Source organism: Magnolia sinica, chromosome 2 (genome assembly GCF_029962835.1).
Source record: "Magnolia sinica isolate HGM2019 chromosome 2, MsV1, whole genome shotgun sequence".
Taxonomy (NCBI): domain Eukaryota; kingdom Viridiplantae; phylum Streptophyta; class Magnoliopsida; order Magnoliales; family Magnoliaceae; genus Magnolia; species Magnolia sinica.
The window spans coordinates 17,723,180-17,746,593 of NC_080574.1; the positions used below are offsets into that span (position 1 = coordinate 17,723,180).

Sequence of the window (23,414 nt, forward strand, 5' to 3'; positions counted from 1 at the left end):
GAAAGAAAAGAACAAGAAGGAAAGGAAAAACCAGCTTCACGTCCAGCCAAAACTCCCCTTTTGCTCCTGTCCAAAGCCTCTCTTTCCCAGCATGCTCCACGGCTCCAGCTTCCCTTTCATGTCCAGCCCCCTGTCTAACGTTCCAGCCGACCACCAAGCTAACCAGCTTCCCTCCAAGCTCACGTGTAGTAGCAAGCCTCCCCTGTACTCTCTCCCGCCCCCGTCCTCCTTGCAAAACCTCCATTCATCTCCCTTTATAGAACTCGTCGGAGCCGAATTTCCCCACTCTAGGCGGAAGTCTTCCGCACAAGAGAACGTGTTGGAGTCGGAATAAAAAAACTTTCGCAGCAACAGGCAGAGGACCCTCGATCAACTCGCGTTTGGCTTGAGATTTTGGACGACTGATCGTCCAAAATCAGAATCGGACTTGTTGGTGGTGGTCACGGCTCCCTGTTGATGAGAATGAACGGTTTAGATTGCTGATCCGATCACCATCTTGATCAGGGAACGGCCCGAAAGTCCCAGCTGCGCGCAACAAAGCTTGCGCGCTTCTTGCGCTGGGATGTTGGTGGAGGCCATGATTGAATTCGGTTGAGAAATCCACACCGTCCATTGAAATCCTTGTGAAAAACCATTCGGGAATGGTGATTTTTGGAGTGAAATCGATGGGGTACACAAGATCTTCTACTCCGCCGTCCATCCTGCGTTTAACGGCTGGGATCATGAAGACGCTTGTATAGTGGCCAAAAAGACACCTAGGCGTTGGTCTTGGCCATCTTATAAGGCATGTGAACAGGTCGGATCATCGAAATTAAGAGCGAGTGGGGCCCACAGAGATCGTCCGTCGAAACAGCGTCGGACGCTGTTTCTTTTAAACAAACGGACTTCGGGTCAGTCCGTGGTTTGACCGGACTCTCCGTCCGGTGCACTTCTCGTGCACATGTACCCTATGTACATGCAATGTACATATGGGTTCATCGTGATGTTCGTGAGAAATCCGTTCCGTCCATCCATTCTGTCATATCATTTAGAGCGTCTAGACTAATTTTGAAGCATATCCAGATATCAGGCGGGCCCCACATAACGATTAAAGGGGCTGATCTGTCCATTGGGCCACTTCCAGAGGGATCCAATGGCTGAAATTTGACGTGTACGGTTAGTTTTTGGTCCTCGAGCCATGTATAAAGTTTCGAGCTAAACGGATGGTGGGAACCCTGTGATCTTGCATTCTGGACCAATTTCGGGCCACTTGAGCTTCAGTTTCTCGATTTTCGCGGATCCCCGGCGTGTAGTTCCGTCGATCTTAGTCCCCTGGAGTTCGTCCTTTGCCTTGGTGCATTCTGAACGTTAAATCCGTGCTTTTAGCATCCCGATCCAGTCTCAGCTCGCAATTCCACCTTGCAACACAAACATGATTAAAATGGGCTATTCAATGGTACCATGTTCATAAATCCAGGCAATAACTGGGTCTGATATGTAATATTTGACCCTCAACACTCCCATACCACAGTATGACAGCGGCTGGTTTCACCCCCTGACTGCATCTCAAGTGATGATCTGAAACTATTCATGTTCTGGATTCTATGCTGCCTGGGCCACAGTAAGAAACATTTGTTGAACGGGTGACTTTGCATGAAGATGAATATTTAATTGCTCATAGTCAAGTCCAAGATTCAAAGATCAGGATCATCAATGAAGCATGATCATAAGAACATAGCTTTTATAAGGCCGTAATAAGAACATGAAGGGTTCGGATCAATCTAAAGATGCAATCCAGGAGTGGGAACTGGCCATTGTACAGTACTATGGGTCCCCATACCCCAACAAAACCCCAATCCTCCTTAAAATCACATACTATACAATCCAATACATATGTACACCTGAATAAATCCAACTAAATAAACTGATCCAGGCAGAATAGTAGCCTTCTTTGTAGCAAGACCGGTAAATCCAATCCCAATTAGCGCTTGGCCTTCCAGAGCTGCTATGGATGTAGATTCACAGGTACAATACCAGGAGAGTTCAATGAGCTGGCTTCATATTCTTAATGTGCCTGAACTGTAATTATTAGCAAGATAAAAAAGAATAAAGAAACAAAGAAAAAATCGTTGCACTCCATAACTCCTCATGGGCCTGCTTAGAATAAGGCGACAACTTCAATTCAAGGACTGCTGGCATTCTCATCATCATGGAGGGTTGTCTCCACTGGATTCTGCTTAGCCCATACCTCTGCATCCAGATACCCAAGCTCGAAAAATTTATCTAGAATGTCATCTTCTGCTGGTTCCAATGCCCACTTCAAAAGCTGGAATTGTCAAATGGCAACTAAAGTCAGTGAATAATCTAAATTAAGGTTGTGGAATACAGTCTGTTGTGTGGGCTTTTACACGCACCTGATGTGGAGTGGCTCTGTTATTCTGGTTGCAATCTGGACTAATCCCAATGCCTTCCAATTTCAACCGACTGGCTGGGAAAGCACAGACACGGACCTGCAGTGCAGGACAAATGGGTGGTCTCAACCTTCACATTTGTCAGCAATCCTCGTTCAGACACCAACTATATCGGATTTTCTCTCTCCAGATCAGAATCCCCAATAGAATATAGTAATAAATGGGCTTGAAAGCCTGCCATGTCAGGTGTTTATTGGACAGGCATGACGAAACATAAATTGGCATGGCTAAGGTCCTCTTGTCTTACATACTGCCTTCTACAACTCATCCAAGAAGGAAGCTTCACATCAGATCCGACCCAACTTCTTAGTAATTGAAATTCATAATAGATCATCTACATACAGGGTTATTGCATTACATTCCCATTGTTATAACATTGCATTGCAACTTTCTCCAAGGTATACTGAAACGGTGACCACTACATAACAGAGGTAACCGTTATGCGTTACGGGGTCATAATGGCCATAAATGGGGCCTTTTTTCTTAAGCTCCATAACAGCCGTTACGGCTCATATCGTTACGGTAACAATGGTGGCCATTACCGGATACCTTGGCTTTCCCTAAAAGTTTGAACACCCTAAAACAAGAAGAAATTAAAACATAGACAACCTTAGAAACACACACACACACACACACACACACACTCATGTGAATACCGTTTGTGAAGCGGATGTTGGTGGCATGAGCAACGTCAAACCCCCATCAATGCAAAGTCGATTGCGGAAAACAGTTGCAGGTCTTGGTGCAAGATACCTGTGTCATCGAGCTTGAGTTGTTGTGTCACATTTGACTGTCAAGATTGGGACAGTATTGTTGAGCATAGAGGCAAGAATAAGCATAATGCTGTACCCTGGAATAAAGGAAGAAGTAAATACTGCATTGATGAGGTCCTCCTTGGAGTCGAACTGATCAACAAGTAAGCGACTTGGCCTCCAAAGTATTTGAGTGATCGCAACTGCAGCAATAAAAGAAGAAGAAGAAGAAGAAGAAAGAAAGAAAGAAAAGAAAGAAAAGAAAAAGGAAAAAAGAAGGGAAAAAAAAGAAGAAGAAGAAGAAGATGCTATTAGAAGGTTGACTTCCATGGAAATCACTCAGAATATCTGTTCTTCTTCAACAAAATGTAGACACTGATAAACAAAAATATAAAGGGCCTGTTTGGGTGCCACTTAAAAATGAGTGCATCTCCTTTTACTTAATTATAATTATGTATTAGAGGTCATATTTCCTTTTGGTAAGGACTAAAAGTGATCTTAATAACCAAGACAATCTCTAATACACAATTATGATTAACTAAAATGAGCTGAACTCATTTTTAAGTGGCACCCACCCTTAGGGCTTGAGATCTCGATACCCCAGCTGCAAAAAATAATAATAATAATAATAATAATAATAATAATAATTAGTATACCCACAAGAACAATGGAGTAGAGAGGGGGAGAACTTTATTGATATCAGCCTTCTTTTCTTAAAATCCCTCAACTAAGAAATCAATCACAATTTATTTCAAACCAATCTAATCTTCCTTAATATGGTAAAAGCCTAATAATAAAAAGCAAACATAGAAAGTAATTATATCTCTAGATCAGTCCTATATCTTCCATCATATCAAACACATCCCTTTCATATCTTCAGTCACGAATCACTTATGCAATCACATCTTTAAATTAGCCCCTCATATCACTAAAAATAAATAAATTACAATCCTTGATTTAGGCTCCCAAATCTATAAATAAACGGTCCAAAAAGCAGCACATCTTGGACCCTTCAGTGGGTTGTAGGCCAACGTCATTGACAAGCCTTACAGTGGGCCTAGGTGGGCTGTGGGCCTGCATCATATGGACAAAAGAATTGGAGAAGCATGCCTGCTCCATTGTCAACAGGGAGGGAAGCTTGAATAGGAAATACCATCGCTAAAATGAGAAGATAGGCTAATTTTTTGGCCACTACAATGGCTAAGGACTGTCATCAGTCTTCTCTTTGAACTCTCTCTCTCTCTCTCTCTCTCTCTCTCTCTCTCTCTCTCACACACACACACACACACACACACACGTGCGCGCGTGCTTCAATATTGTAGTTTATTTCCCATTCTTTTTCTATTTTTGACAATTTTATTTCTTTTTTCATCTTTTATAGTTTTTTTTATAACTTGGCAGATCTGGAAAACGATGCACCATGCTGCACCCATTACCATATCATTCCAAGCCAAGTTGAGCCTTATCAATGAAGACATTCACAGAATAGATGACATTAAGACATTATGACTTCCATAAGATATTATGCAAACAACAGAAAAGTAAATCTATAAATCTGAAGGCAATGAACATCTCTAGATCCCCTCCATGTTGCAAAATGGTGCAGGCATGCTTCTCCTAAACTGTTGTGCCTGCCATTCTCTGTTTTACATTAACAGTGAATGTACTGATCTTTTTCCGATCAATTTCAGGCTATGAATGTGTTCTTGAATGCATAATGGTAGATCTGAAGAGGTATGAATTATCAGCAAGAAAAGTTAAAATGAGACGATTGTTTACAGAGATTGCACTAGAAGTGATAGTCAGAATTATGAGATTGAACAGTTAAAGAATGCAACACAATAGCAGTGCGGGGAAGGCTGGATATACTAGCAAATAAATTTCAAGATATGTTACAACTAAGAAAACCTTCCCATCAGTACACCACCCAGAAATGAAAGTAAGCCTAACCTTAATAACAGTGACCAAGAAAGAGAGGTGGGCTCACCACGAACCCTCCCGTTGGACCTTGTATGGATATCACCTGGCAGGAACTTGTCCAGAAAGTCTCTAAGAACCGCCTGCATGCGAAGAACAGGGAATGAATAAAACAGCTCTGTTTTTTATCACCAATCTTCAAATGCAATTTATAAAATTCAGATAGCTTGTCCCTGTTTAGTGTTAATAGGAACCAAATGAATACTGAGAGGACTTGCATAATGCCTCAATAGGCAAACAATTAGTTCCATGTTATGAGCAAGGGAACTTGCAGCACCGTAGGTGCTGTAATTTTCCAACCTATTTTATTAGGAGAAATGCCCCTCCATAGATGTGAATTCCCAATCATGGACGACATCAAGCACGTCAGTTTATCATAATGGTTCTTCAATTTTCCAATCTGTGTTCAATGTTAGAAAATGCTCTGGTTGTAGTCAAGTCAATTGATTATATGCAAATACACCGTTACAATGGTCAATACAAAAACAGGTCATACCAGGAGCTGTTATAGGGAACCAAAACGAAGTAAGGAGAGCATGAGTAGAAGCATCAAAGGCTGAGGATACATATGGAGTGTGCAAGTATTCAATATTGACACAATAATAACACATAACATAATGATGCAGGACATGAGAATTAAATATAATATGCAAGATTTCAGGCTTTAGATCATACTAATTTAAAAACGATCACATAAAAATTCCACATCCCACATAAAGTCAAGCATTTAACAAGGGGAATCTACAAGGGTCCAAGCCTACACATGTTAGGGCTGGATCGATTGAAAATTATAGACCAAACAATGCTCAAAGGAGAGTAAATTCATCCACACATGCAAAGGATTATTTCTCAATCCAAGGGATTCACATGTTTCAAATCAGGAAAACCTAGGGTTTGCAAAAGTGGAATAGAACTTGGGATTTAGGATTATTTAGGGTTAGGGTTATGGGAATAAGGTGAGAGAAGAATGAAATAGAGGAGAGAGACAAACCCAAAATGATCCACACGTGTGGACAACGACAGGGTCCAGACGCACGTGCGTGGGATCCTACCCGCACGTGTGTGGGGCCCACGGATCTGAAATCCGCCAGCTAGGGGCTGGTCGGCCAAGGGAGGTCCACCTTCACGCCAAATTTCACGCTAATCGGATGTCCCGTTTGTACACGGTGCTCTACCGAAGTTTCAGCCCTCCTACAAGGCCTGATTCTACAAACCTGTAGTAGGGGAAGAATTGGTTGCAAAAAAAGGGGTGGATTTGGAGAGGGGATAATTGTGGGAGATGATGAATATAAATGGTAGGAGGTGGGGGCGATTTAGGATGGGTGTGGCTTCGCACCACAATAGTTATCCCTTCGAAGAAGGGAAGGTTTCGCACCCAATTGGATTTATACAACTCAGAGAATTAGAGAAGCAGAAAAATGCAGAATTTTATTAATAGTCTTCAATGAAAACAAACCTACAAGGGGTTGCCTATTTATAAGAAAACCCTATACCCCAAAGTCGCGTCATGTGCGCACATTATTACTTAAAGACGAAGTAACCAAAACTAACAACTAATCAAAGCAATCTAAACCATTCATGATGTTCCTAATAATGATAATAAGCAAAATTCAAAGTCCTAAATCATCAATGGTAGTGGGCCACGATCATGAGATCCAATGATGGGATCCACATAATGATCGGTCCACTCCAAGGAGCCAAAACAGTCCTCTAACTAGGACGCCCTCCATCGACGTCGTCATCGATCCAGATCGAAGGTGGGGCCCTCCTCTACCTTGCGTACGTGCTTAGAGGGGGTATTGGTGTGGTCGAGATGTCCCCATCAACTCTCCCCAGCTGCGAAAATTTCGCCACTGGTGAAACAAAACTCCTGAACCCCTCCAAGATATCAGGATCAACTCGTTGAAGCTCCTCCTCAGTGAGCCTCGTACTATCTGAAGCTGGGCGTAACTTCAACTTAACCAGGTACTTTTGAAACCCGTCATCCAACATTGATACTATCTTATGGTCTAGGATATCCTCTATCTCCTCTCTGGATATGGGAAGGGTAGGTATGGGAGGTAGAGGCTAGGAAGAAGGGTCGAGAAGAGGCCATGGATCAAGGAAATGTCTGAGGAATCAGGATGGTTAGGTGAGAGGCTGGACAATGTATCAGAGGTCCCCTGAAATGCAACTAGATCCTCCACATTGAATGTGGAACTAATTCTCATGGAAGGTAGAAGATCTACCACATACGCATTGAGACCGTTTCGTTTTATAATTTTAAATGGTCCAGCGCTATGCGTGTGTAATTTACGAACGGCACTCTTAAGGTACCGCTCTAGCCTGATACGGACCATCACAGAATCCCCTACATTGAATTCCTTAAAACATTTATGTTGATTTACAGAAAGCTTGTAATGTTCATTACTAGTAGTGACCTTTCGCCTAATTTCTTGATACAATGAAAAAATGTGATGCGCAAAAGACTCTGCAGACTCTGATGGCCTATGGGACAGTGACATAGGAACAAGATCAATAGGCTTCCTAGATTTATAACCGGTAACGACTCCAAAAGGACTTAAAACTGTGGAATTATTGACAGAACTATTAAATGCAAACTCGACTATAGGTAGTGCGGTGTCCCATGCCCTAGTGTGCTCCCCCACTAAACATCTGAGCAAAATCCCTAGGCTCCTATTGACCACCTCAGTCTAACCATCAGTCTGAGGGTGGTAGGCAGAAGAAAATTGAAGCCTAGTATTCATCATGTGCCATTGTGTCTTCCAAAAATAACTCATGAATCGCAAGTCATGGTTAGACACTATGGTTTTTGGTAACCCGTGAAGTTTGACGACCTCACTAAAGAACAGCTTGGCGACATGAGATGCGTCAGAGGTCTTAGAACAAGGAATGAAGTGGGCCATTTTAGAAAAACGGTCCATGACAACAAAAATGGAATTGTGTTTCCGAATAGTCTTGGGGAATCCATGCATGAAGTCCATACTGATATCCTGCAGGGGATAAATGGAACTGGCAAAGGTGTGTATAGTCCCGTATTTTTCTTTTTCTACTTTGCCAGTTGACAAGTACAACATTGCCCTGTAATTTTGGCCACGTCTCACTTGAAGCTTGGCCAATAAAACCTATCCTACACTAGGGCAATGCTCTTATCTCGACCAAAATGACCCACGACCCCTCCTGAATGTAACTCCTAGACAAGAAAATCACGGAGGGAGGTGCGCAGTATGCATAAGCGATCGCTCCTAAACAAGTATCCGTCTAAAATCAAGTACTCACTACTAACTCTTAATGGACTCTCTAACAATGATGCGTACACAACTCCAAAATCTGGGCACTCAGAATAATCCTCTTTGACACGCTCGAGGCCCATGACTTCGACACTCATGGAATTGAGTAACGCGACTCGACAACTTAACGCATCGGCAGATTTATTCTCTACACCGGCCTTGTGCTTAAGCACAAAAGCGTACTCTTGAAGGAATTGAACCCACTTGGCAACGGCGCCAAAAACTTGTTACACCCCAAGTATAGGGTTGCGATGTAGTAATAATCTCGATGAGACCGAGGTCGAATCCATAGGGACTGAACCTTGTACGTAATCTGAAAGTAACTTGAACTATAACTAGAAGAAGATGTAATCTAAATCAGGGAGAATTAAGGGAATAATTGTGAATGTAATTAACTAAAATTTATAAAATTCAAAGGTGGGAAACGAAGGTGCCAAGGATCCACTTGTAGAGATCAGGGAGATTTATGCTTGATTCATGAACGCAACTAGAATCAAAGTCCCATCTTCATCCAGTTGGAAGATAATTCATTAAAATCTAATCTGAACTTCCTTTAATCTAGTTTTCAAAAGATAAGAGGTATAAGATTTAAAATAAATTTCATCACAAAACCATGCCCATGAGACAAAGCAAACAACAAAATTTAACTAATTCACAACCAATCTGAGAGAGTTATGAACGTTAGGAAGGATTCCATCACCCAACCATGCCCAGGGGACGATGGTGAACAACAAGGGTTCCTAAGTTCATAACCTCAATAATAAAAAGAACATGCTCAAAGCTATCGCGGATCCATTGTAATTTAAGTCACAATAAACCATTAAAAACTAAAAGCATTCCTTATAATCAAACTAAAATTAAAGTAATTCAACTTAAACATGAATCCAAATCATAGAAACTACCCCATCATGCTACAAGCTTCACCTCTTAGCCCTAGCTAAGAGGTTTAGCTCATCATGGACATGATGAAACTAAAGGCTCTTAAAGGAAAAACATAAACAAAGCAAACCAAAGAGGAAGAAAGGTCGATGAAGGCCGGCCACAATCTGTCTCTCTCTCTCTTCTTTTTCTCCTCCTTGCTCACGTCCCCAAAAGATGATCTATAAGCTCTCTCTCTCTCCCTTTTATAGAAGCCAGGGGTGGTTCGTGGCTGGAGTCAGTGGATCGTTTTACGCAGCTGGCAGTCACAAAAACGCAAACACATGTTGCGTTTGGACCGAGTTCTCCACCAATAGACGTCCAAGAAATCAATTTGGACTCCATAGTTGGGGTAAAGACCCCCTTACCAAGCTTTTGAACGATCTGGATCTTGCATCCGACCGTTGTTGCGATCACAGAACGGCCCACGGAGGAAACAGCGTCCAGCGTGCGTATTTTGGAAATTTTCTTGCGCTGACGTGTTCGGTTAATTTATGGTCCTCAAGCCAGATATAAAGTTTCGAGCCGAACGGATGGTGGGAACCCTGTGATCTTGCATTCTGGACGATTTTCAAGCCTCTTTAACGTGAATGACTTAATTTTATCAGATCTCTGGCATGTAAATTCTTCGATCTTAGTCCCTTGGGGTCCGTCCCTTGCCTTAGTGACTTTTGAGCGTTAAATTCATGCTTTTAGTACCCTTTTTCAATCCAGGCTCCTAAATTCACCTTGTAACATAAACACGATTAAAATAGGCCGTTAAACAGTATCATGTTTGTAAATTCAAGTAATAACTGGGGTCAATATTTGACCCTCAACACGTTCCTAGGGTTTAATTTCTTTTGAGAGTTCAGATATCTCAAGGCCTCCTAATCTAAGAAGAAGACGAATTCTTACAGCAATAGATAATGACGCCAGTGGCGCAGTGATTGCACTACTGCATAGAATTCTATCATAGGTGGAGTATTTTTGCTTCACCTCATTCAGTTTCTCACTAAAAAGGCAACAGAGTGCCCTTCATGACTAAGTACTCCTCTTATATCGACTCTTGACGCATCGCATACGACTTCAAAAGCTTTCGAAAAATCCGAAAGTCGCGGGACTGGATCTTCGGTCATCTTGACCTTTATCTCCTTGAAGGCTTTCGAGGCTGCCTTCGTCCATTGAAACTCTCCTTTTTTTATGCAATCCGTAATGGGAGCCATAATGGAACTGAAACCTCAAATGAACCGCATATAGAAGGTGGCCAAGCCGTGAAAGTTGCGCACCTCATGAATATTGCGGGGTTCAGACCAATTGACAATGGCTTTAACCTTCTCGGGATCCGCCGACACACCTAAGCCGTGAAAGCTGCGCACCTTATGAATATTGCGGGGTTCAGGCCAATTGACAATAGCTTTAACCTTCTCGGGATCCGCCGACACACCCTCAATTGATACAATGAAACCTAAGAAGACAAACTACTAGACATAAACGCACACTTCTTTAGGTTGGCGTACAATTTCTCAGCTCTAAGGATCCTACAAACTTGCCTCAAATGGTTGAGGTGTTGTTCATTGGTCATGTTATAAATCAAGATATCGTCAAAGTAGACGACCAGGAACTTCCCCATAAAGGGGCTCAACACTTGGGTCATCATACGCATGAAAGTACTTGGGGCATTAGTCAACCCAAAAGGCATGATTAGCCACTCGTATAGCCCATCCTTCGTCTTAAAGGTTGTCTTCCACTCATCACCAGGGCGTACACGGATTTGGTGATAACTACTTTTGAGGTCAATTTTTGAGAAGATAGTAACGTTGGCTATCATATCCAACATGTCATCAAGACGTGGTATGGGAAACCGATACTTGACTGTGATTTTATTGATGGCCCTACTATCAACATACATCCTTCATGTGACATCCTTCTTAGATGTAAGAAGGGCGGGTATGGCACACGACCTTATGTTCTCTTAAATGAAACCCTTTTATAGGAGTTCATCAATCTGTCTTTTCAACTCTGAATACTCCTTTGGGTTCATTCTGTAATGAGGGAGTTTGGTAGAGTCGCCTCAAGGACTAAATCAATGGCATGCTGTATATCCCTCATAGGGGGAAGCTCATTCGGTAGATCCTCAGAAAAGACATCACGGAACTCATCCACTACCGAAATGGCTTCAGTGGGTAACTCTACACTAACCTCTGGTGTACTCTCCCTAGCCAAGAGGGCGTAAACCACCGAGTCCGACTCAGTCTCTCGCTCAAAGTCTTTGGCATTTAGGATATGGAGAGGCTTGGACTTGGACTTCGACTCATTCAATTCCTTCGAGCTGCTCACACCACTCTGTGGTAAACTCCTTTCTAGTCGTGTTCTTGAGTAGAAGTGGATTTAGCTTGACTTTTTTGCCCTCAAACTAGAATGTACACACATTAGAACAACCAAATATGGTGACATCTCTGTCATAGATACAGGGCCTACCCAAAATAATATGGTCAACATCCATGGGAACAACATCACACCAAAGTATGTCTTTATATAATCTAAACTGAATAGGAACAAGACAACGGTGTGAGACTATAATGGAAGTCTCATCAACCCAAGACACTCTATAAGGTTGAGGATGGACTTCAAGCTTCAAGCCCAAACGGCTCACAATGCCAATTGATGCCACATTGGCACAACTACCACTATCCACGATCATCTTGCAACTCTTATCACCGCACTTTGCATAGGTATAGAAGATCGTATTGCGGCGCCAATCGATGGTATTCTTTGTTTGGGTAAAGGCGTAATGCACAACCGCCAGGGTCGCAAACTCTTGCGCTCCCTCTTCCTCATCACTAGAGGTCTCTGCTGGCTCATACTCTTCCTCATCACCGTCACTTTCTGGGGGCACTACTTCTACTTGCCCATTAATAGGGAGCACCTTGGTGCCCTCTTTCGTGCTACACTAGTGGGCAAAATGACCAAACCCCTGACATCTAAAACACCTGGTTGCATCACTTTTGCACGAATTAGACCCGACAATTCACTTACCCTTATCATCCTTAGGTCTAGACTGAGAACTACTGGAAGGCTTGTTTTGGTATCCAATGTTAGGCTTAGCCCCAGAAGGGTTGGCCTTAGCGCCAAAATCAGAAACTCAACCGCCTTCCCACAGATGCTTTGAGGTATTGTTCAACCTCCAACACTACTTGATACAACTGTTCAAGGGTACCTATGTCTTTGGCGAGCAACTCTCCCCTAATGTCAGAACGGAAACCCGTTTTAAATCGAGCAAGAGTGAGTACGAGATCCTCATCAACTTCACACCTAGTCAAGTACTCTTTAAACTTTTCAATGTATTCCGCCACACTCATGGAACCTTATTGAAAAGACTGTCATTCCTCAACCAACCTCAAGTAATAAGAGAAAGGGAGGTACTTCTCCTTAAGAGTTTCTTTCATTTCTTCCCAATGAACTATTGGGAGCTCCCTCAACCTTTCTTTCTTTCGCTCAATAGTAGCCCAAAACCTCTTTGCTTAGCCCACAAGCTTTATCTTGGCGAATCGGACCCGACAAGCATCGGACATGTCCTACCACTCAAAATAGTAGTCCATATCCACCAACCAATCTAGAAAAGCTTTAGGGTCCAAGTGACCATCAAACGTAAGGGCATCTACTCTAACTCCCTTGAGGAGTTGCACATCTGGGTCATAATGATCATGATGTCTCTCGTGGTGTGGGTGCACGGGTACACATCCATGACCAATTCCTTCACCACCTCCATTCCTTGGTCTATCCTCCTGACCACCTACCTGAGATTAGGCATCTTCCCTAATGGTGGGGTTTCTAGTTGGGTGACGCGCACATTAAGTTGATCCAAGCATTGGTCAATACGTTATTCCAAGCGTCTACCCAAAGACTCAAACTATCGGATTAGGTTGTTCACGAACTATTGCAATTGTTCCATGTTTAGTGTAGGGTGCAAACCAAAACCACAACTAGTACGTGTGGGCATACAACCAGTCACTCAAAGATCCTCTAATGCAACTATATGCGTCTAAATGATATTAAATGATCCTATCTGACCCGATATGAGGGAAACTACACAGCACTACTAAAATTCCAACAACATGGCTGCCTAAAGAGTTTGTTAACAGAAAATTCAGCCATGAAAATTGGGGATTTTTTGACAACAGAAAATTCAGCAGTCCATGTTGTGAATGATGGGTCCTAAACAGCCCTATATGATGAAATTTGATGCAAAATAAATGGGAAAAAACTAAACCCTAAACATGTAATGCATTCCCCTATGAAAACCCTAAGCTTTGATACCAAATTTGATGTAGGAAATGAGAATTAAATATGATATGCAAGATTTCAGGCTTTAGATCATACTAATTTAGAAACAATCACATAAAAATTCCACATCTCACATAAAGTCAAGCATTCAACAAGGGGAATCTACAAGGGTCCAAGCCTACACATGTTAGGGCTGTATCAATTGAAAATTATAGACCAAATAATGCTCAAAGGAGAGTAAATTCATCCACACATGCAAATGATTCTTTCCCAAACCAAGGGATTCACATGTTTTAAATCGGGAAAACCTAGGGTTTGCAAAAGTGGAATAGAACTTGGGATTTAGGATTATCTAGGCTTAGGGTTATGGAAATAAGGTGAGAGAAGAATGAAATAGAGGAGAGAGACAAACCCGGAATGATCCACACGTGTGGACAGCAGCAAGGTCCAAACACACGTGCGTGGGATCCTGCCCGCACATGTGTGGGGCCCACGGATCTGAAATTGGCCAGCTAAGGGCTGGTTAGCCAGGGGAGGTCCACCTTCACACTAAATTTCATGCTGATCGGATGTCCCATTTGTGCACGATGCTCTGCCAAAGTTTCAACTCTCTTGTAGGGCCTGATTCTGCAAATCTATTGTAGGGGAAAAATTAGTTGCAAAAAGGGGTGGATTTGGAAAGGGGATGGTTGTGCGAGATGATGAATATAGAGGGTAGGAGGTAGGGGCGATTTGGAATGGGTGTGGCTTCGCACCATAGTAATTAGCCCTTCGAAGAAGAAAGGGTTTCGGACCCAATTGGATTTCCACAACTCAAAGAATTAGAGAAGCAAGAAAACGCAGAATTTTATTAATAATTTTCAATGAAAAAAAAACCTACAAGGGGTTGCCTATTTATAAAAAAAATCCTATACCCCAAAAGTCACACCATGTGCGCACACTATTACGTAGAGACGAAGTAACCAAAAATAATAACTAATCAAAGCAATCTAAACCATTCGTGATGTTCCTAATAATGATAATAAGCAAAATTCAAAGTCGTAGATCATCTATGGTAGTGGGCCACAATCATGAGATCCAATGGTAGGATCCACATGATGATCGGGTCCACCCCAAGGAACCAAAACACAGTCCTCTAACTAGGAGACCCTCCATGGACGTCGTCATCGATCCAGATCGAAGGTGGGGCCCTCCTCCTTGTGTACGTGCATAGGGGGGCGTGCATGTGCGCGAGATGTCCCCATCACATAATGACTTATTCACCCAAAGCCAACCCTGCAAACAGCATGCCTAATGGCAACAACCATCCAAGAGTTGGAATACAGATATTTCGGATTATAATAGCCAAGGGCGATTCCAAGATGATCCAGATTTTTTTATTTCTATTTGAACTAGTAAGATGATCCAGATATTGGCTAATATTAGCTAATATCTCAGCCATTTTTTTAAGGGAAGGAGAATCCACTCACTAGAAAAGAAGAGAGGGTGAGAATCTAGTCACCAGGAAAGAGATTCCATATTTAAGAATACTTTATCATCTGTGTGCCTTTTATTGGCCTTAGTACATAACAATTCTTGAAATCAAACTAATCCTAAGAGGTTCTAACACAGCATCATAATTAGTACTAATCACACTGAACTACTAATAAAACATAAATCAACCAAAACTAGGACTTCAATAACTTATTATGTAACAAACCAAACCAATAAAGGCGTCAATTACTTCTTCTTCTTTTGAACAGTAGGCTTCAATAACTTGTGTAACAGCTTACAAACCAAACCAATTAGGATACCCATCTAATCTAGGAAACTTGCCAGCCAAGCAAAAATACTCTAGTGATATTGCAGAACCACACCATAGGTTTACTTCAGCATGCAATAGTAGCCAGTTACATAATTGCTGCAATGGATTATCCTCAGATGGGGAAGAAATTTTGCCCAAGTCTATAGCGAAATATGATTGTTGTGGCTCTCATCAATCTTCCTTAAAATCCTCCTCAGAAATCCAAGTGGACTCAGATTCAGGATTGTTCCACTTGACAAGATATTGCCAATATTCTCTTCTCATACCTTTCATCCTCACTCACAGAAATATTCAATGGCTTCCATCTTCTTTGGTAATTGCTTATTGATGTCTTGGGTGACTTGTGTGCTTCTCGGGCCTGTTCAATGTCTCCTTTATACTCAAAAAAGCTCAAAGACATCAAATATAAGTGAAATGTCCAGTCTTTGGGTACATCATATGTGTTTTCTCTAGTTTCCCTTTGAATTTGTCATGGACCGATCTTCCTAGATTCGAGCGTGTTCTAGGTGCCTGTTGGAAAACAATCTCACCTCAAATATATCATGATAAAATCTCCTTCATTAAAAAACTTTCTGTGCTTGTCACTATCTGCATTGCGATACTATGCATTGTTTTCTTGTATTTGTCACTTGATTTTATCATACAAATCACAGATATACTCTTCGAAAGCATCAGCATTCCCTGCATGAAAAAAATTTCCTCTTGTGAACATAAGTTGCACATGTGAAGCCCAAGATTGATGATCCAGACCATTGAGCTCATAGCTCCCATCATGGATGGACCATGGCCAAAGAATCTCTTCAATCAGACAACGCTAACCTTTCCATCAGCAGCAAGAAAAAAGATGGTTACGAAGAATTTCACAACAATCCAAACTCAATGGAAGAGAAGGCCAAATATTAGGTGGCTAGGCTTCCAATTTGGGAAAATTTTCTGTGAGCAGTCTATCCATGATGAGGACCATCAAGTCAATGACTTGGATATCCCAACCATGAACCCCACACAAATGAACTTCATGCGCAATAGGGAGTTCCCTACCAGTCACTAATTGAGAACTCAGCCTCTAATATTAAATATAATCATCACTTGAAGTAAATTATGTAAAAGTTTTTAATATCTCAATTATTTAAAACAACATATCGGCATTGACCAATACTTTGGCTGGGATCTCAGCCATTGTCAACCATAATATCCAGTATCTTGCAGGCCAGTATAGCACCTCCATCTCCATGGCATACTGGGGGTACCAAACACTGATAATGACCCAATATATTGGCTATTACATGGCTGATATAAACCACATAACAATCTGAGACATAAAGGTGATGACAATGCTAACTTTGAGTGAAGAGCAAGCAAGTCATTTACTCTCTCCTAATTTCTTTGTGGCACATTAATTTACGTCTTCTTTTTTATTTTAATAAGCATCTTGGGATTATTGACAACATTTAGTAATTTTCAACAGTTTTTTGTTTTTTAATGGCAATCACTGTAGTTCTTCTCATAAATGCGATTGCCATACATTATTAACTCATAATTTTATCTTTCTAATTACTAGTGTTATTCTTTTAATAAACTTTATCCAACACCACTTGTGGAGATTTTTCATATTTGGCAAAATCAAAGAAATGCTAGCTCATTTTAGGTAATGTGCATTATCTATATTCATAAAAAGCAATTAGCAGAGATGAACTGGTAGTATGGTACACAAATAGCATCTCGTATCATTTGCCATTGCACCTCCTTAAGAATGTTTTCCCCTTGGATTAATAATTATAGCCCAATGGCTTCTTCGTGTTCGTGCAATCTCTGTTCAGTGCAGTTAATATTACTTGTTAAGTATTTGACAGCAAATGCATATGCATCTGTGTGTAGGCGGAAGAACATGAGATGTCCTACATACCACTCATAAATTGGATCAGGAACAAGGACTTTTCAGTACGCCTGCATATACTATCATGAAAGATGTCAGGAATCATGAGAAGTACACTATCATTAACATAGAAATCCTAGTAAGCCTCCATTAACAATATGACAATACAAGCAGGGGCCTAGATTTAATAAAGGTATTGATTACGTGTTGGATTATACTTAACCCCAAGGCGGAATGCAGTGCCATTAATCCGGCAATCTTCAGCCAAATTTTTGGTAAATTTTAGGGCATCCTGCATGCTGTTTCCAGAAGCAATCGCCACAGAGACTATGGCACCAGCTGAGGAACCGGCCAGTGGTGTGGTTTCCTGAGCACACCAAAAGATCCCAATTTATTAAAAAGAAGAAAAGGAGAGTACAATACAAGAACTTTGCACTTTCCCGTATCAATGACAGGTAAAACGTAACAAAAGAATTACAGACAATGGCAGGCAATATTTCCTTCAAATTTTGGTCCTGAAATTGGAGATATCAGAGTAGTATAGGCGGTTTAAGTTGTGTCTGAAACAAACACCTCAAGAACATTGGTAAGAACTGCAGTAATCTATGGCTGATTTAAGTAGCTTAAGTTGCTTTCCAAATGTGATTAGCTCCAAAAGCCCAAAATCAACTAATCATTTGTTAAAACAGAATGTATCTTACAGCCAGTGAAATCTTCTAAACAGCACATGACAGCAGAGAATACAAAACATAAGGGTGCTGTTAATAACATGAACATATCTGAAGTCCAAAACATAAAGTTACATGCTACTTAAGTAGGCATTGAAATTTCAACATCGCATATCATAGGATTTCAAAGATCAACCCCCACACACAAACACAAAAAAGAAAGAAATGACTAAATCCCCACAAATGCACTAAAATTGCTATTTCTGGTAGTTGTGCACAGAACAATTATCTTTTAGTACAGTGACTTACTAATGGTCTAATCAGAACAAAATCTTCCTTGATCAGATTATCTCATAAGATTAGTTCCTTCTTCCAAACAGTCACATTGTCAAATAAAGAAACAGAAAAATGTATCTAAAACTACTCAAAACCAGTCACAATGATGAGAACATCCGAGCACCAGTCTGAGTATACCAGAGGAGGAGGAGAGATCCCATTTCTTAATGGCTAGGTGATTCATACATGGGGTCCTGTGGGCCAAATTTGAGTGCCTACCCTGTTGAAGATCCCACATGCATGATTATGTATCTTTGAAGGCCCCACACTGGGAAGATGCATGTGAGCTACCTACTTGGACCATTCCGACCATTGGATCATCATCATTGGACATCTTGATCGTAGACCACGAAATAGTTTAGTTTATTTAGTTGTTTATATGTTTGTTATTTTTTGTTTAGCATATATTTTTGTTGAGTTTAGAGAGTCAAGGACAAATTTTATTTTATTGGGTTTCTTTATGTGAAACTTTTTATCTGATAGCGTCTTTTTGTAAAAAGTCTTTCTGGAGACTATTTAAGGGTTGGACGTCCCTACCCTAGTCCATTATTGCATATGAAATATATATATATATATATATATATATATATAATCCTCTTTTTCTTTGCTTCGTGATGAAGTAAAACCTCCTATGATTGGAGCAATTTGGTGTGATGCCATTCAGTGATTCCAAGTTATCCTTCTCTTTCATTCTCTTCCATCAAAGGGTATTCAATCTCTTCTCTCTCTTCTTTCTAGTTCTCTTTTCTTCTTTCTCCAACAAAGAACAATCTCCACCTACATCTATGTTCTTCTTTCTTCCAAACCATACACCCGCAACCTAACCCGTCCCAAACTCCCATCCAACCCACCTATCCATACGGTCAGCCTTTACCCTCTCTCTCACCCTTTTGCTTCTCCAATTTAACCCTAATCCCTAAAACCCCAATTTCCAACCCTAGTTTCCTAGAACCCTAAGTCTCAAAATCCTAATTACCACAAACCTAATTCTCCAAAAACCTAACCCTCAAAACTCTAATTCCCCATAACCCTAATTCCAAATCCTAATTTTCAAAATTCCCAAATCCCAAAACCCTAGTTTTTAAACCGTTTAACAAAACAAGAGATTTCCTTGATCAATTCCTTTGCTAGATGGAAGTCCTACTCCCATAGGTCCTATCTAATCATGTTTTATAAGATCTAACTGATGGGTTGTGATTTAGTCTTGAATATGAGCATAGTTAAATACTTGAATTCATTAAGCTTGTGATTGATTAGCATTATTTTGTGCTCTAAATTGTTCTAGTTAATCCATTAATGATCTCATTACATCATTCTAGACTAGGCCATCCATCCTGCATCACACAACCAAGTAAGTATAAATTTTGCGCACTCCTAAATTGGCAAATGATTAATTTAAACATTTGATGCCATCATCTTGTGAGCTCCCAATGTGGATGTTTCAAACTAGAGTCCCCTTTCAATATACATATTGATGGATTCTATTACGAAACACAATAGAATTTAAGGGTTTTCGAAAAATCCAATTCCAACATGACAGGATCCCCACCTAGATCAGCCCATGTTTATTAAAAAATATAAAAATCTATTTTAAAATACTTGTAGAAGAAGACCGTTTATCATTACCATTGTCGATCTCCAAACGTAGGGAATCTCTCCCAAATCTATCTTAGATAGGGAAAGTCAAGAACTTCCATCTAAATTTTGGTAGATGCCAAATCTGACCAGAACTATCCGTGAAGTGGACCTCACATGCATGGATCTATCACATGTGGACATGAGAGGGTATGGGCATTGTCCACTCTCTCTCTTCCACCACACCTCTCCATCTCTCCTACTCTCTGTGGAAACATCCATACGTCCAAGGGGTGGACGTCCAAACTCTCTCCTGGCACGGAATGCCTATCTCCCTCGATGATAAGATCTTATATAAGGAGAGGTTCAGGTTTCAACGAATGCACACCGCATGGTGCTCCAAAACCCTACAAATATATGTGTACCCTATTGTGAAGGATGTTTATTTACCTTCCTAATCTATGCACCCTAACCATCCAAATCCTTTTATTATCCATAATCACCATCCCTGGGTAATTCTCATGACACCCAGGATATGGATAAAATTAGATCGTAATCATTGGATGTCTATCAAGCATGATTTAAAACAAATTAACGGTCAAAAACATAAGTACAGTTGAAAAACCATGGTTAACCAATTGGAAACCTTAGATGTATCAGTCGGCCTATTAAGTTGAAAAACCATGGTTAACCAATTGGAAACCTTAGACGCATCAGTCGGCCTATTAAACACTTGATGGACAGTCCAGACCTTAATATCAACCACCTATTCATGTCCCAAGTAAACCAAGTGGATCCTACGTTGGATCGTGCATGCATGAAGGACCATGATGAAGACACTTGGCTACACCCACTTTCACTGGCAATGGAATAGCATCGTAAGGAGAGTCAAAGCATGATCAATCAAGGCCTCTCCATCTACACATCCTCAGGTCATGGGGATTTTGACGGAGCTAGTGCAACCACAGGCCTATTCAAGTTTGGGCATGATGGGTCTTCCATCTTTGATACTTGCAAGCGATCCTTGCCAATGCAGGTGACCAAAGGCTCTATAAAAGGAACCATCCATGACACACTTACACACTCACATGTGACAGGGAAGAAAGCAAACTAACATTGAGTCAGCCCCGAGGAGCGGAGAATGGTCATCCTAATACCATGTTAATCCCCACACACGAGATGACCATCTAATCATGTCAGAGGTATGATCAGGAACCTGTATGTTCATGACCAGGGCAATGAGATCCATGGACCACAACCCTCCCTTGGCTACCAAACCGTTGCATCCAATCTCAGGTGTCCAAAAGCAACATGGTATTCCTCTCAAACACACATCAAACATGCTATAAATAAAGTTTAATAACATTGGTTTTCCAAGGCACAACCATGCTATAAATAAAGTTTAATAACATTGGTTTTCCAAGGCACAACCCCAACACATTTTCTGCATTACCCTCCAGTGCAAGCTTACAATCCCTCTCAAGTAGAAATCAAATTCTACAAATCCAAGAGGAACTAAACCATGGTTAGCAGTGTGGTGGAAGATACACATGTTAGACACAAGTATGTACTTATGGAGTATCTAAATCATAGGCACCTTTGTGGATGGGAAAGGACCAAAAAATAACATAGATCCGATTATCCCAACTGTTCCATGTTATTTGTTGATCTAGAACTGCTGAGCATATTCTTTCCAACCAATTGGTTGAAAACTGCCGATTGAATTGATTAGGATCATCTCATCAGTGTGATTTTTGAGAGTTGAGACACACCCCACCCACAAAGTGGTCCACCAATTTGGATAAACAGGTAAAACGCTAGCACTTAGGGTAACTGGGCCACGCCAGCCAAAGAGTGTACAGACCGAGGCCCGACGAACTTCAACACAAAACCCATACCCCTTCGTAAATACCTGTGTTTCTTGCATCCAGTTTCCTGCATTCATTTCATACTTCTAGCCAACTCTATTATAACTGAATGGGACCATGTGTTATTTTTATTTATTTATTTATTTGCATCATTTCCCGCATCCCTTTCTCATTGCAATAACTAGGGCCAACCGATGAGCTATAGATCCTGGTCCAAGTCCAGCCCCGCTAGTGAGTGAATTAATCAGACTCTGGCTGGACCCATAGCATTAGGAAAATTCTTGGCCCATTAGTATTAAATATATCAGGTGGGCCAACCTATCCGGCCTCGAAATAGACTTAAGCCCATGCCCACCCAACTATGTATCATGCTTGAAAACTCAGCCTGGGCCCAACCCATGGGCCTTGTGGCTCAACCTAAACCCAGCCCAAAGTGACCTAAGCTCCGACAGCCCAGGCCAGATGCAAGCCCTACTTGGTTGCGCCAACCCAAGTGCATGTTGGATGTGTGCAAGAGTAGGGTCAACGATACACTGCCAGTGCATTATAAAACTAGAATTCCTCAAAATCGAAACAAAAAATATCCATGATTTGAATGGAAATCCTCCCAACTCAAAATTCAGCAAACAAATCCAGCAAATTTTTCCAAAGAAAGGAAGTATAGAGAGAGAGAGAGAGAGAGAGAGAGAGAGAGAGAGAGAGAGAGAGAGAGAAGCAAAAACGCAAACGCAACTACTCCTGACAGAATTTCAAACAATGATTGATGGAAAAGAAGAAAAATGAACAATTCACCTTGATATACCCCTTCTCAATCAGCAACTGTGCAACACCAAGATGATACGGCAACAGCATCCCCGCGGCCGAGAAACTGAACCCAGGGCTGGTAACCTTCTTCTTCTTCTCACTTTCTGCTGCCACATCCTTCGATCTCTGCTCCCAAATCACATCCGATTGAACCGAATCCTGCACTACTGACGCGATTCCTTCTGGCCCGCCTGAAACATGTGCCTCCTCCTCCAAATCTTCTCTCCCTCCCGATTGAGAGGTAAGGTTTCGGATTTTGAAGTGCATGGAACCGAGGCCATGGAAGATCTCACCGATGGATTTCATTTCAGAGAGAGAAGCGTCTCTGCTGCAACTGCTGCTGCAGGTATTGGCAAAGGATTTATACGTGGGGAATCTAGGGTTAGGGTTAGGGTTTGAGGGAAGGAAGGAAAGAGGTTTAGAGAGGAGGCAGAGAGAAGAGAGAGTCGCCATCAGAGGGCGAGGAAGCGAAGCTTTGGATTTCATAAGCATTCTCTCCTTCTCTCCGTCGTTCGTTCGGTTTTCATTTCGAGTTCGGTGTGGTATTTGGATATTTATACCCTTTGGAGCCGGTGACGAACCATATGGCACACGACCCAAGCATTTGCAGATTATACGTGGATTTTTAAATCTGATGATTGGAGGACCTGTATAGATAATCCAAACCGTTAGTATGTTCTATCTCGTGTTGATGAATTATAATTTTTATTTTTATTTTAATGGACAGTCTTAAAATTTCTATTTTTGACACGTATATAGACGGTAGATCTGAGCAACAACCGATGGGCCACATTCAATTGAAAATGTCCTAATATCGGTCTCTGGGATCATCT

General features: G+C 41.3%; 1 protein-coding gene across 1 annotated transcript; it reads right to left on the reverse strand.

Moving 5' to 3' along the window:
- Positions 1-1,737: 1,737 nt before the first annotated feature.
- On the reverse strand, positions 1,738-23,116 carry LOC131236483 (uncharacterized). The gene is made up of 7 exons (XM_058233693.1): positions 22,570-23,116; positions 17,554-17,697; positions 5,190-5,262; positions 3,300-3,405; positions 3,107-3,203; positions 2,394-2,489; positions 1,738-2,305 (listed from the first exon to the last, which is right to left on the reverse strand). Exons 1-7 carry the CDS (start codon positions 23,071-23,073, stop codon positions 2,162-2,164), a joined length of 1,164 nt encoding a protein of 387 aa, XP_058089676.1. The 5' UTR covers positions 23,074-23,116; the 3' UTR covers positions 1,738-2,161.
- Between the last annotated feature and the right edge of the window lie 298 nt (positions 23,117-23,414).